Source organism: Epinephelus moara, chromosome 16, assembly GCF_006386435.1.
Source record: "Epinephelus moara isolate mb chromosome 16, YSFRI_EMoa_1.0, whole genome shotgun sequence".
Lineage (NCBI taxonomy): Eukaryota > Metazoa > Chordata > Actinopteri > Perciformes > Serranidae > Epinephelus > Epinephelus moara.
Window position 1 is genome coordinate 38,230,674 of NC_065521.1, and position 12,992 is coordinate 38,243,665.

Sequence of the window (12,992 nt, forward strand, 5' to 3'; positions counted from 1 at the left end):
GTACCTCAAATTCAGTGGTGGAATAAGTATCCTACATTTACTCAAGTACTGTACTTTATATTTAGAGTATTTTCACTGCTGTACCTTAATGACACAGTAATGTCCGATGGGAAAATAAAGCCATAATACTGCTGTCCTTACAGCCAGACTCCATTGAGAAAAATAGTGATTTAACATCACTGAACACAGGAGCTTCTGGCCTACTGCTGCCTCAATCTGTTATTTTGTTTGCATTATTGTGTGATTTTGGTGTATAAAAGGGTTAGTTCTGGTTCACTAAAATCACACAATAACCCAAACTAATTAACTGATTGAAGCAGCAGTAGATCAGCAGCTGCTGTGTTCAGTGAGCTAAAATAGCCATTTTTCTCAATGGAGTCTGGTAGACAGGAAACTGAAGCCGTTAACAGCTTCACGTCAGAATGTGCAGCCTGATGGAAAGGTAAAGCAATGAAAATACTCTTATAGCATACACCTAAAGTGATAAAGATTTTTTTTTTTTAGGTGGCTAAAATACATTTTGTTGCTGGACCCGCCACAGCAGGACATTTGCTTAGCTCCAGCCTGCTTCTCCAAACTGGGGGCATACCAACTCAAATCTACTGTATTTAATACACTGACTATTATAAGTAAGTATCCTATGCAACCCTACATTAAAAAAAAATCTGAACTAACCCTTTAAATAACATTTTGAATGCAGCACTTCTGCTTCTAACAGTGTTTTTACACTGTGGTTTTACTTTTTACTCAAGTAATAGAGCTCCCACCACTGCTTATAACACAATACTTGAGCAGCCCACACAGTGCACCACTGAATAAAGCCTTAATGGTGACAAACAAGCTGAAAAGCTGAACTGAAAGTTTTGTGAAAGCAGTAGGCTGCAGAGTGAAACCTCAAAAGTCAACACTCATCCCTGTGTATCCTGATATTGACCTGACATTTAGGAGTTATATGGGAATTAACAGTGATATGATATTACACTAATGCTCGCATTTTCTTAGGGGGGTCCAGGGAATTTCTTGGAGGTCACTTGCTCTTCGCTAAAACCTACATAGTGTCTCCCCCTCACCTGTGCACCTGCGGCCGGAGGGGACAGGAGGACACCGGCTGGAGTTTCGACAGCTGTCCGCCGCTGCAGAGGAACCAGCCCAAACCTAAGGAGGGCGGGGTTAAAGAAAAAACAAGGAATTTCCTGGTGAGCTACGACAACACAGGAAGGTAAAGTTGGCTCCGTTGAAATGTGAAGTTTTAAACCTCGAAATGACGCAAAGGTCGGGCTGATTTATCACGATTTGACACGACCTATCAACCCCGTCTGTGTTAACGTGTAGTCAGGAGCCGTTACATTCCGATTAACGTAACTTTGAACTGACGTTAGCATGTCAACCTGTGGATAGCAGCTCAACTGTTAGCTAGCATGCGAACGTTACCGCAGTTAAAGCTAACTGTTAGGCTGAAAGTTAAACTGTGTGGGCTTTGAGTGAACGGTTACTGTTATAATCTCGCTTAATAAGTACGAATTTAACCATATTAGTGTTTCATTAATGTTTTTAGCGCCGGTTAGTGTGTGAATGTTGCGGCTAGCTGAGTGATGAGGGAGTCCCGAGAGGAAGCGCAGGTTTAGTCACCCTGAACACTTAAGTCGGGCGGAGTCTTAACACCAGAGTTGAAATTCAGTTCAATATATGGTTTTATTTTTGTCGATTAATCATTTACACCACAAATACTGACTCTTACAAGATGCCAAACCCCAGAATAGTAATGTACACGGATATAAAATAGGCACATTTTTACATAAACTGAACAAGTAAATGTTTGACCAATTGAACGATTATAGAAATGATGATCAGTTTTCTGTTGATTAGCTTATCGATTAACGCAGTGCTTTTCAAAATTTTTGATTGAGGATTCAAGAATTCATTTTAAACTTTTTAAAATTACCTCAAAGCACAAATAACGCATCTATTTAAACTGGAAATAATGTGAGATAATGTAAAATAATGTGATGTGTCACACACTTTTAATTCCCATGTGACAACAGTCACAAAAGTTTTTAAGTAGAATTTGCCTCTTTATTAGTAAAATGGATGTGCACAACATACTGATTCAGTCAGTTAAAAAGGCATGATGTTAATATAGGCCCATTTGAATATTGGAGTAATGTGTGGTTATCACAAAATCCCACGGCACACCATTTAAGAACCACTGGATTAATGAAACGATTGTTTCAGCCCTAGCTCCACACAAATGTAACACAGTTGGTCTTATCAATTTGCAAAAATAAAACAGCTTAATTCACAGAAAACTACAGAGAGAACTAGTTAAAGGTCCAGCGTGTATGGTTTAGGGGGATTTAGTGGCATCTTGCAGTGAGGACTACAGATTGCAACTAGCTGAACCTTCTCTTGGTAAGAATTCGTTAAGGCCCTGATCACACACAAAGTGTTTTACAGGTTGCAAAACGCAAGGCACCACTCTTTTGTTCTTTAAATTGAATGCCACTACTAAAAAAATGCTTGCTGTGCTTTTTTATTGTTGCCAGGCAACCACCCAATCTACTGTGTATTTATTTATTTCACAGTAATTAGTAGCTAGTCACTAAAATGTTGAGGCAGAGGGGACTTGCTGTAGCTCTGGTTGAGGGTGAGAGGCTGTCAGCAGATAAACGGAGATCTGTGTGGGTACAGGAGACCCTAAAAAAGAGGATGGATCACAGGGAGTACCACCAGCTGGTCCAGGAGCTTTGCCTCCATGATGGCTGTTTCCAGGCATATTTTAGGATGATGGGGCAGTTTGACAACCTGCTGTCTATCATTGGGCCTAGCATGACAAAAATGAATACTATCAGGAGGAGTCTAGGGACTACAGGGAGTCCACTGATCCTGCCAAACGACTGAGCACCACCCGTTTTTCCTCCATTGTTAGCTAATTGTGAACTTGTTGTGACCACCACAGAAGGCCCGTCTCTCAAATCATCCAATTGGACAATGGGAAAAAAGCAGAGATGACGGAGCTACACATTTGATGACATCCATCCATTTTAAAAAAAGTGCATAGAAATTACTTACACTAAAAAACATGAAATTGAACTGCGCTGTGATGTAAGCATTGTAAATGTTGCACTGCCACATCTGTATTGTTAGGTGATGGTATGAAATGTGTGTCCCATAAGCAAAGAGTTCTGCATAGTTGAAATTAAGTAAGAAATGTTGATTTTAATACTTTAATTTCAGGAGATAAACCTCATCACTAGTATTAAAATTTATTTCTTAGAATAAACCCCTTGAGATGTATCATCTCATTTTTGAGGGGGTCCCAGTAGCAATTTTACCATATGTCTCAGGCTGTCATACTTAGGGTATAAGATTTACCCTGTTTGCTAACATCGTGTTTGAAAAGCTGGATATCTGGAGTCACAAGGGAATAAAAGGTCTGTGGGTGTCTCGTAAAACAAGAAACACTTCAGTGGACACACAGCTTTTTTAAAGTAACACCAGTGATTGTGCAACCAGTGAGAATTAGGTCTGATAAGAGCATATCAACCAACCAACCAACTAGGATGTGACAGCCTTAATAACAGAGACTTGTTTTCAGCATCCTGAACTCTTAAATTTTGTCTCTCTTTGTCTCTCTTGAAGATGAATGTGGGCGTGGCTCACAGCGAGGTGAACCCCAACACGCGGGTGATGAACAGCAGAGGAATATGGCTCACCTACCTGCTGCTGACCGTCGTGTTGCACATCGTCTTGCTCAGCATTCCTTTCTTCACTGTGCCGCTCGTCTGGACCCTCACCAACGTCATCCACAACCTGGTCAGTTAAAGACAGAGATATATAGCAATCATGTATTTATTACACATCTGAAACATACATACTTTATTTTAAGGGATTGACAATATGATACTCACCATGGGACAATACTGGCAGAGATTTAGCCTATACTGTGGTATTTATCCTCTGTAATATGTCTGAATGTATTAGACCATTGTGGGATATAATCAGGACTGCCACATGTTAAAGGAATAGTTCAACATTTTTGGAAATACACTTATTAATTATCTACTGAGAGTTGGAGGACAAGATCTTCACATCTGTCTGTTAAATGTGACACTGTAGTATGTGTGTATAATTTTGATGGACTTGCATAGACGTTCACATTGATCGGCATTTTACTGTGTGTGCAGCTAGCATGGATCAGTCCAGAGGTTAAAATATAACTACCTACCAAGACCTTTAAAGCAGGTTGATTAACACGTTACATCTCATTTGTTTAAATGTAAAAAATGTCTGTTTCAGTTTTTTAAATTTTATTTATTTATGGAACCGATATTAAACCAGGTAAGTCCCACTGAGATCAACGATCTCTTTTACAAGGGAGACCTGGTCAAGACAGCAGGGCAAAAACATCTTTCCCTGAGCAGTAATAACATCAGGAGTGTTCACAGGCTTCTTCCTTGCATTTAAGAAATACATTACTTAAATTTTATCAGCATTTGAAACCAGCTTATGTTGTGAAAGCTGAATCTGGATATCATTAAAGACAGCCTGCAGTTCAGCCACAGCCTCTGTGACGAATGAGCCGGCCAATATATTACTGTGTCAGACAGAAAAATTAAAATTTGCACCAACCACAATTTCACCAAAACTATTAATATAAATCGGAAATAACTGCAGACCTAACACTGAACCCTGGGGTACACTATTACAAGCGTTGAGCCAGTTAGAGGTGTGCCTAACAAATTGAACACACTGAAGCCTATCTGAGAGAGAATTCAGAAACCAGCCCACAGCCTGGTCAGATATACCAATACTAATCCACCTCTGTTTTAAATTAAGATGGCCAACAGTATCAAAGGCTTTGGGCAGGTCGATAAATAGAGCTGTAAATACAGGGGGGTTATGTGTCGGAATATTTCTTCGCTGGGTAGTTTCTGTACTGTTGCATAGTTTCATGTCACCTGTGTCTCGGCCAAGAAGTTGAACTTGAACACACTGCAATGACTACAGCTAACAGTCAAATAGCATGTACGTTCTGCATCTGGGTGAGAGGAGATAACTCTCCAAAGCAGCTGGTGACCGTAATTTGTACAAAGCGACAAAAGCCAACAAGGGCCGACTAGTGCTAACAAGTGGGACACACTGCAAGAATGTGGCTCGGTGAGGTGCCCACTAGCTTACCTGGTGGAGCGGGCATCCCATGTGCAGTGGTTGTGTGCTTGCCATGGCTCTTTACTGCATGTCATCCCCCCTCTCTCCCCATTTCTACTGTATTTGTCCTTACAAATAAAGGCAATAGGGCCCAAAAAAATCTTGAATAAAGAATGTGGCTTGGTGTGTCAGGGCCGTTAGACAGAGCAGCAATGCTAAGCGAACCATCATCTGACTCCAGCTTCGTATTTAATGGACATATGAGAGCAGTATTAATCTTGTTGACTCTCAGCAAAAAGCATATATCAAGATGTTCTGATTATCCAGAAAATCTACTGTAACACAAAATATTATTACTGATATCATTGTGTTAAGATTACATACACTGTGAAAGAGAATTTTGTTGCTCTCCTTTATTTATTTTTATACAGTAAAACTGTAATACATAATATTACAGTCCTGTTTAACCTAAACAACTTTAATTTTGTTACATTTTCCCACTTCACTATGAAACCACTTAACCATCAAACATTTTAAACAGTTTAAATTGCCACAGCTGCATCTGTGAATTATTAAATATGTGGCAGGCCTGCACATGAATGAGGCATATTCACACAGTTGTTATGATTATGTTTGGTAAATGTCCTCTGTGAGACAGCTAATGATTCAATTGTATGTACTGAGTCTGAGTATGTCTGAGTATCACTTCTTGAAAAGTGTGACCTGGAGGGAAACCTATCTGTGTTTGTGTCTAACAGTGGTTGTGTATCTCCTCTGTGTGTTTTGTCCCCTGTAGGTGATGTACCTGTTTCTACACACAGTGAAGGGCACTCCCTTTGAGACACCAGACCAAGGCAAAGCCCGCCTACTCACACACTGGGAACAGATGGACTACGGTGTCCAGTTTACATCGTCACGCAAATTCCTCACTATCTCCCCAATTGTTCTGTGAGTATGTTTGAAAAGTCCTCTGCAGAGCGGGACAGTTTGCGGTTTCTCTTTCATTATGGTGGTCAAATCAGCATGTAGTCAAATATGTGATGAGTTAGCGGGAATGTGTTTGACTCAGTCATTCAGGATGTTGGGAATAATTTGGCCTTTTGAGAACACCTGGGAACAATTTTAGGCAAATGAGCCTGTCAAGCTTTCTGTTGTCGCACGCATCATTTGTTATGAGAGATTGTCTAGAAATTCTTCGTAATTTTTCAAAAACAGTGGGTCCTTGTTTTCAGATAGTGGTAGATAAAATCAGCCTCTCATTTCTAGTTAGCAACCACTGATGTTGTTGGCTGTATTGACAGCTGTTATCAGCATTTAATCAGCTGTAGCTTATGTTATTTTCATGACTTGGTTGGAAAAGCTGTCTCTGGCCAATTAAAGTTTCCAGCTGACTCATTTCAAAACAAGAATCCTTTAAAGGGGTCTTAAATACGTAAACTTTGGATGGATTGACATGAAACATTGTTCCCCAGAGGATAAATCCTAATGGCTTTGGTGATCCCCTGACTTTTCCTTTAGTGCCACCATGAGGTTTATGTTTGAGGTTCTTAATGAAATATCTGGACAACTGTTGGTTGGTTGCCAAGAAATTTAGCTCAGACATTCATCTTCCCCAAAGGTGACATCAAATACCTGCAAACAAATGATATTCCCATCAGCTTCGGCTGCACTTTGTGATTAATAATAATTAGCAAATGTTAGCATGCTAACAACACACTAAATCAAGATGGTGAATATAGTAAACATTATACCTGCTAAACATGAGCACATTAATACATTTTTATCAGGCCTGGGAATCACCAGAGGCCGCATGATAGGATATTATCATGATACTTAAGTCATGATACAATTTTACTAACGTGTTGTGATATGCTGAGTATTGCAATAAAATATGTTGCAATTTATTAGTTTTCATTCTCAAATCAAAAAGCAATTGATTTTATTATTCAAGTAGTCTACCTAAAGTTTAATTTGTATTTGTGATATTAATAATTTATATAATGAAAAAAATTGGCGCATTTGCTATGTGTACAGTTTACGCAGTCACAAAAATGGGCTACATGTGGACGTCCACATAGGGGTCCATGCTGACCCTCCCGGACATGGGTGGATAACGACATTAACCTCATGCAGTCTGCCATCGAAATAAAAAGCAGCCTTTAGTTTTGCTGGAGTACAGTTGATTCTGTCTCACCTTGTCAAACTGCTGAGTGGAATAAATATGCTAGTTAGTCATTTAAACAATTCACTGTCTGTACATCCTTTATTATGTTTTTACCTGAGGAGGGTCATTTAATCTGCAGACTTTTTACTGAAGACATAGGACCAGATTGAAGGCCTGAATCATCATCAACTTATGGTTTATCTACAGCGCGCTAACAGAGCACCAGAAACGGATCACTCAGACTTTTGGAATTAAAAGGCTGTATTTACATTGATGCACGTAAAGGTGACCTGTGGAGTTTTCAACCTGTAGTAGCTTTTTTGAGCGCTGTGTTTTTACTGTAGGTGGAGTGGATCCCCTTTTTGTATGTCTCATGCATGCATACGAGGACACGTGCACACAGGCAGCGCAGTACACAAATGGTTTCACACTACTCCACTGACCTACAGGTGGCAGTAATGTGCCAGCAAGTTTCAAACTTTTAAGAAAACTTAAGGTGCAAGTTTGCTGCTTTCATCATGTTAGTTAAATCTCATAAGAATACACACATTGCATTTTGGTGAGTAACAACGGATGTAAACAAAACGTGTTTGTTTCCAAGACAACTCTGCAGGGCACCATTAGTAGGACACTGAAAACAATTTGTATTGGCTGGGTAAATTAAATCCCACTCACTGGTTTCACTCGTATACAAACACAGGCAGAGTCCAGATTTTATAGTGCAGAATTTGTATTAATAAATGAATGTAGGCAAGGGGTTACTACACAGGCAAATGTATGATGTCATTGTCCACAGGTAACGGGTGTAACAGGTGTTGATGATTGATGACTGATTTGACTGACAAATGGTTTCTGGTAAACAATAGAAACAAGAGGATGAAAGCAAATGGCCTTCACCAATGGCACAGATGAATGACATTGACATTAAGCAGTGGTCTCAGTGCAGTGTTGAAAGGCTGGAAACAAGATGCTGTAAAATGCATTAATAGGCAAAAATGTCGGGAATAACATTCATTAATATTATTTCACTGAACAAAGAACAAACAGGCAAATATTAGGCCTTAGTTTGAATTTGTAAGGACTTCATTGACACAAACATTTTATCTTTTCACATCTTTTCTTATCATTTATCCATCTTTTAATTTCCTTTTGTCAAAATGAGTCCAGCTCCTCTGTATGAAAAGTCCACATCTCTTCTGAATGAAATCTTTAAACCTACCCTTGAACATAATTCTACATTTTTACCTTATACTTGTACTTACCTGTTGGCAAAAAGTAGATTAATCTAACTCACTCTAACAACCATATTCCCGCGTAAAACCTACCTCTGCACAGGACCACATAAAGGGCCAGTTTCATAGACAAGGTTTAAGCCTAGTGTCGGACTAAAACGCTCACTTAAGCTCTCTTAACTTAAAGAGACTTGCACAGACCTATCTTAAAATAGTCGTAGGTTTAGCCTGTTCTGGATTAAACTAAGCGCGGTTGCAAGAGGGAGGGTCAGAGCTAATCTAGGATCCTCCGAGGAGGCAGGTTTAACTTGTGCTTAACAATGTTTGTGAGAGAGCATGGACTACTTGGAATATCTAAATGAAGACCAACATGCAACACAGAGGTCAGTCAGACGAGTACTTGTTGATAGGACTTATTTACTGAATTACCTTTATGATGATGCTTTCACGTTGCAGCGGTTCAGACGGATGAGAAATTGCTCTCTTCTTGTTTCTGCATTCTCTGTTTAAAGCCAGTTTAAGGTTCTTCCACAGAGTTTACAAAGGCAGATATCACTCAGTATAAGCAATATTAAAAAAATATTATGAGGATGTCTCACCTGAAGTTGTTGCACTGTCCTTGTGGTTACATTTTAATTTGCTTTTGTTTTGCTCAGTAGCAGCAGCATGGTCTTTCAGTTACTGAATGGTTTGACACTATATGTTTTAGTAGTGTTTTTTTCCTACTCACTCAGTTTTCTGAACACATTTCTTTTTGCCTCTGGCATTGTTTGGTCTCAAGATTCACACCAGTAATGGTGTTTTTATGGGCACCATGAGACCTACAACATGTGCCCGTATTTAAGATAATGAGGCTTAACCCAGGTGTTCTCATTAAGTCTTACACACCTTACTCTGGGACTCCACTATCTAAGCCAAATTTAATGATTAGTGTTAATGAAAGCCACTCAAATGTGATTATTTAACTAGTCCATATTAAGGCCTGCTCCTGGTTTAAGCTAAACCCTGTTTGTGAAATCAGCACATATACTACTTAGCTTTATATTTACATGTAATTTTTGGATAAGAAAAACATTATTTGTCCAAAAATCTGTCTTAAATTTGGTTAAAAATTATCATGAAAAAATCTTGAAAAGCATTACATTTAAGAATCTGATACCCGTTTGCAGCCTGCTGCAATTTTTTAAACTTGAATTCAGAGAACTGAAAAACTTAAACCTTTATCACACTTGTATGATTAGTTGTGGAGTGTATTTTCACTTTTAAATTACGAATTTTTGTTGTACAAAGTTTTTTGTGATAATGTTGATCCTGACGTGTCGATGCTACATTCACCTTATTCTCTCTCTCTCTCTCTCTCTCTGCAGGTACATTCTTGCCAGTTTCTACACAAAATACGATGCCACACATTTCCTAATCAATACGAGCTCCCTCCTCAGCGTCCTCCTCCCAAAGTTGCCTCAGTTTCACGGAGTACGGATATTTGGGATCAACAAATACTGACAGAACTGACTTGAACACTGGATTTTAAACCACCAACACTGGACTTCTAGTTTTCTGTTTCTGTTGAATGATTTTATGTTTGGAGGTTGAAGAGAAGAGAACCAGTTGGACTGATTTGTCTTTACTGTACAGAACGTGTGGCACGATTTCTAAAAGCTGCAGTGTGTGCTGCCTGTTGCAGCCTGGAAAAAAATATGTAAGTGCACTGCTGCTGTTTTATGAAAGTAATTTTATTCCTTTACTGACATTCCTGATGTACGTTTGTCAAAAAGCTACACTTTTGCTTAAAGAAAGAGCAAATTTGAACTGCACTGCTTTCAAATGTGACTTTTATTCGTTCCTGTTCATTTCTGTTACAAACTGCACTGGCTGCACGTCTGTAAAACTGTTTCTAGTTGTTGCCATAAATCTGAATGAATTCATTGTGGCAGTGTGGTTCATGTTCTGAATGACAATTGCAAGTTTCCCTTTACTTTCATGCTTTTTGTCTTGATTTACTATGAAGGATTTACATGCAGCATGCATTTGCACGCCTACAATAAACACTGCAGTCTTGCTATCACACACATATTTATGTTACTTACGTGTTCTGTAAAAGCTGTGGGGTTTTTTTTTTTCACTCATAAAAATGAGCAGTGAGAGCTACACGCTGTGCACACTTGGTTGTCTTAAAGTTGAGATGCTTTTAAAAATGAAAATGCAATAATTTGTAAATACTTTTCAATCTATATTCAATTGTATACACTACAAAGATAAAATAGTTAATGATAAAAACTCATCAAACACGCTTCAAATAAATTGGGACAGGGGCAAATTTACCAGTGTTACATCACCTTTTCTTTTAACGACACTCAGTAAGCATCTGAGAACTGAGGACACCTCCTGTTGAAGTTTTTCAAAGTGAAATTTCTTTCTCAACATTAACATTCAGACTTACCAAAACCATTTGAAAATGCTTTAAAGACGAGCTGTGTGGAAGATCGGGTCAAAATCCCAAATTAACACTGAGAGATTAGTTTCGTCATACAGCAAGCGTCTTGAAGCTGGTGTTGCAAACAAAGGCTTCTCCAAGTATCAAATAAATGTTGCATGTTCAATACTTTTTTCCTCTCATTCCACTTTATTGCACGCAATTTTTACGCCTCTACGCCGGGGATAGCTGTGGACTGAGGCAGTATGCTTTCAGGTTGTCCATGCAGTATGTCTGCACCACAGACTACATAAATAATGGATGTAGCTAGGGACGTCACCCATTGAGTTGGCATCAGCCGTCACCATCTTGGTTTTTTAGAGCCAGAAGTGACCATATTTGGATGAGAGGGTAGCACTGTGGGGCAGCAAGGGATGGATCTGGCTCATAGACTGTAGCTACACCTCAACAAATTGTCTGGCAGCGGATAAGGAACCCCCCCCCCCTCCCCCCCAAAAAAAAAACTTTAACGGGGGAAATCTCAAGAACACCTTCAGGAAATCTCTTCAAATTTGGGACAAACATCCACTTTCACTCAGCAGTGAACTAATTAGATATTGGTGGGCAAAGGTCACTGTAATCCCATCTGTCTCATACTTTCAAATGCAATATCTCAAGAACACTTTGAGGGAATTTTATCAAATTTGGCACAAACGTTCACTTGACCTCAATGATGAACTGATTAGATTGTGGTGGTCAAAAGTCACTGTGACCTTGCATCTGCCTCATTCTCATGAACGTGACACCTCAAGAAGGCCTTGGGGGAATTTCCTCAAATTTGGAACCAGAGTCCACTAACCAAAGAGCTAATTAGATTTTGGTGGTCAAGGGTCAAAGGTCAAAGGTCACTGTGACTGTGTGTCACTGTGATGACATTTTATGTCAAAAGGTCAACTTCACTGTGATATAATTTTGTTCTGCAAAAAAATAAATTCTGGCCATTATTCAACATCATGATTCAGGAACAGAGGGAGAACGACATTTGGTCACATACTGAATAGGAGATACTAATCTTGGGCGTCCACCTTGAAACTGTGCTGATTGTATAGATATTTTGTGGTGTGTGTGAAGCATTCATGTTTTCACAGACATGGATCTAAGCTGTAACTGCAATTTTTTTTTACGATTTCTCTATCTGTGTAGGTTTATTGAGATGTGGTCTAAATTTACTGTGAATAGCTGCATTCGACGTTTAATGAAAAAGAACTGACATGTTGAATACTTATTTTCTCACTGTATGTCAAAAAGGATTTGAAAATAGTTGCTTTTTGTTTTTTTATGTACGTTTTACACAGCGTCCCAGCTTTTTTAGAATCAGGACTGCAGATAAACAGCTAATTCCTTTGTATGTGTAGGTTTATAAAAATCCATTGATCGATTGTGGGCTAGTTATACGTTTTGGGAAACTCCAGACACTTTACATGAAGCCATCATAAAGGGGCTGTCACAGCGTGTGCAATATGCCCGTATATGCGAGGGATTCCCCCCTCATACGCATGCAATATGATCATGTTTGCATTGTAGTGAGGTTTCCCTGTTGGTGATGCATTTTTTAGGGAAGTAAGTCACAGGAAATGCAGCTGCATGTGAATATGATTACTGTGTGCCAACGTGATCCCAGGATGCATGCAAATCATGCGAGCGTTATCAGCTGTTTCATAGATGTTGTGTAATCGAGTGTAATCATTTGCAACACTGTTACTGGGGTGTTCCCTGCCTTCAGATGCTGTGAGGACGGTCACATTACAGTAAAGAAGTCAGCGATGGCATGCAGATGGGCTAAATGTCATCAGATATGGCTCACTGACGTTAGAGAGCAGGACAGAAAGGATGAACACAATGTTTTTTCTCTGCAACATATACTGAAAGCTACCTGATTTAAGATAACACTATCTCGCTTGAAAAGCAAATTTTGGTCATCCACTGCAGGTTTTTTCCCCGCTTTCGCTTTCATTTCAACGTGAACTCAGGGAGC

At 39.2% G+C, this 12,992-nt stretch overlaps 1 protein-coding gene across 1 annotated transcript; it reads left to right on the plus strand.

The window, feature by feature from the left end:
- The first annotated feature begins 1,086 nt into the window (after positions 1 to 1,086).
- Positions 1,087 to 10,615, plus strand: ormdl2 (ORMDL sphingolipid biosynthesis regulator 2). The gene is made up of 4 exons (XM_050065846.1): positions 1,087 to 1,219; positions 3,640 to 3,813; positions 5,945 to 6,096; positions 9,912 to 10,615. Exons 2-4 carry the CDS (start codon positions 3,640 to 3,642, stop codon positions 10,045 to 10,047), a joined length of 462 nt encoding a protein of 153 aa, XP_049921803.1. The 5' UTR covers positions 1,087 to 1,219; the 3' UTR covers positions 10,048 to 10,615.
- The last annotated feature ends 2,377 nt before the right edge of the window (positions 10,616 to 12,992 follow it).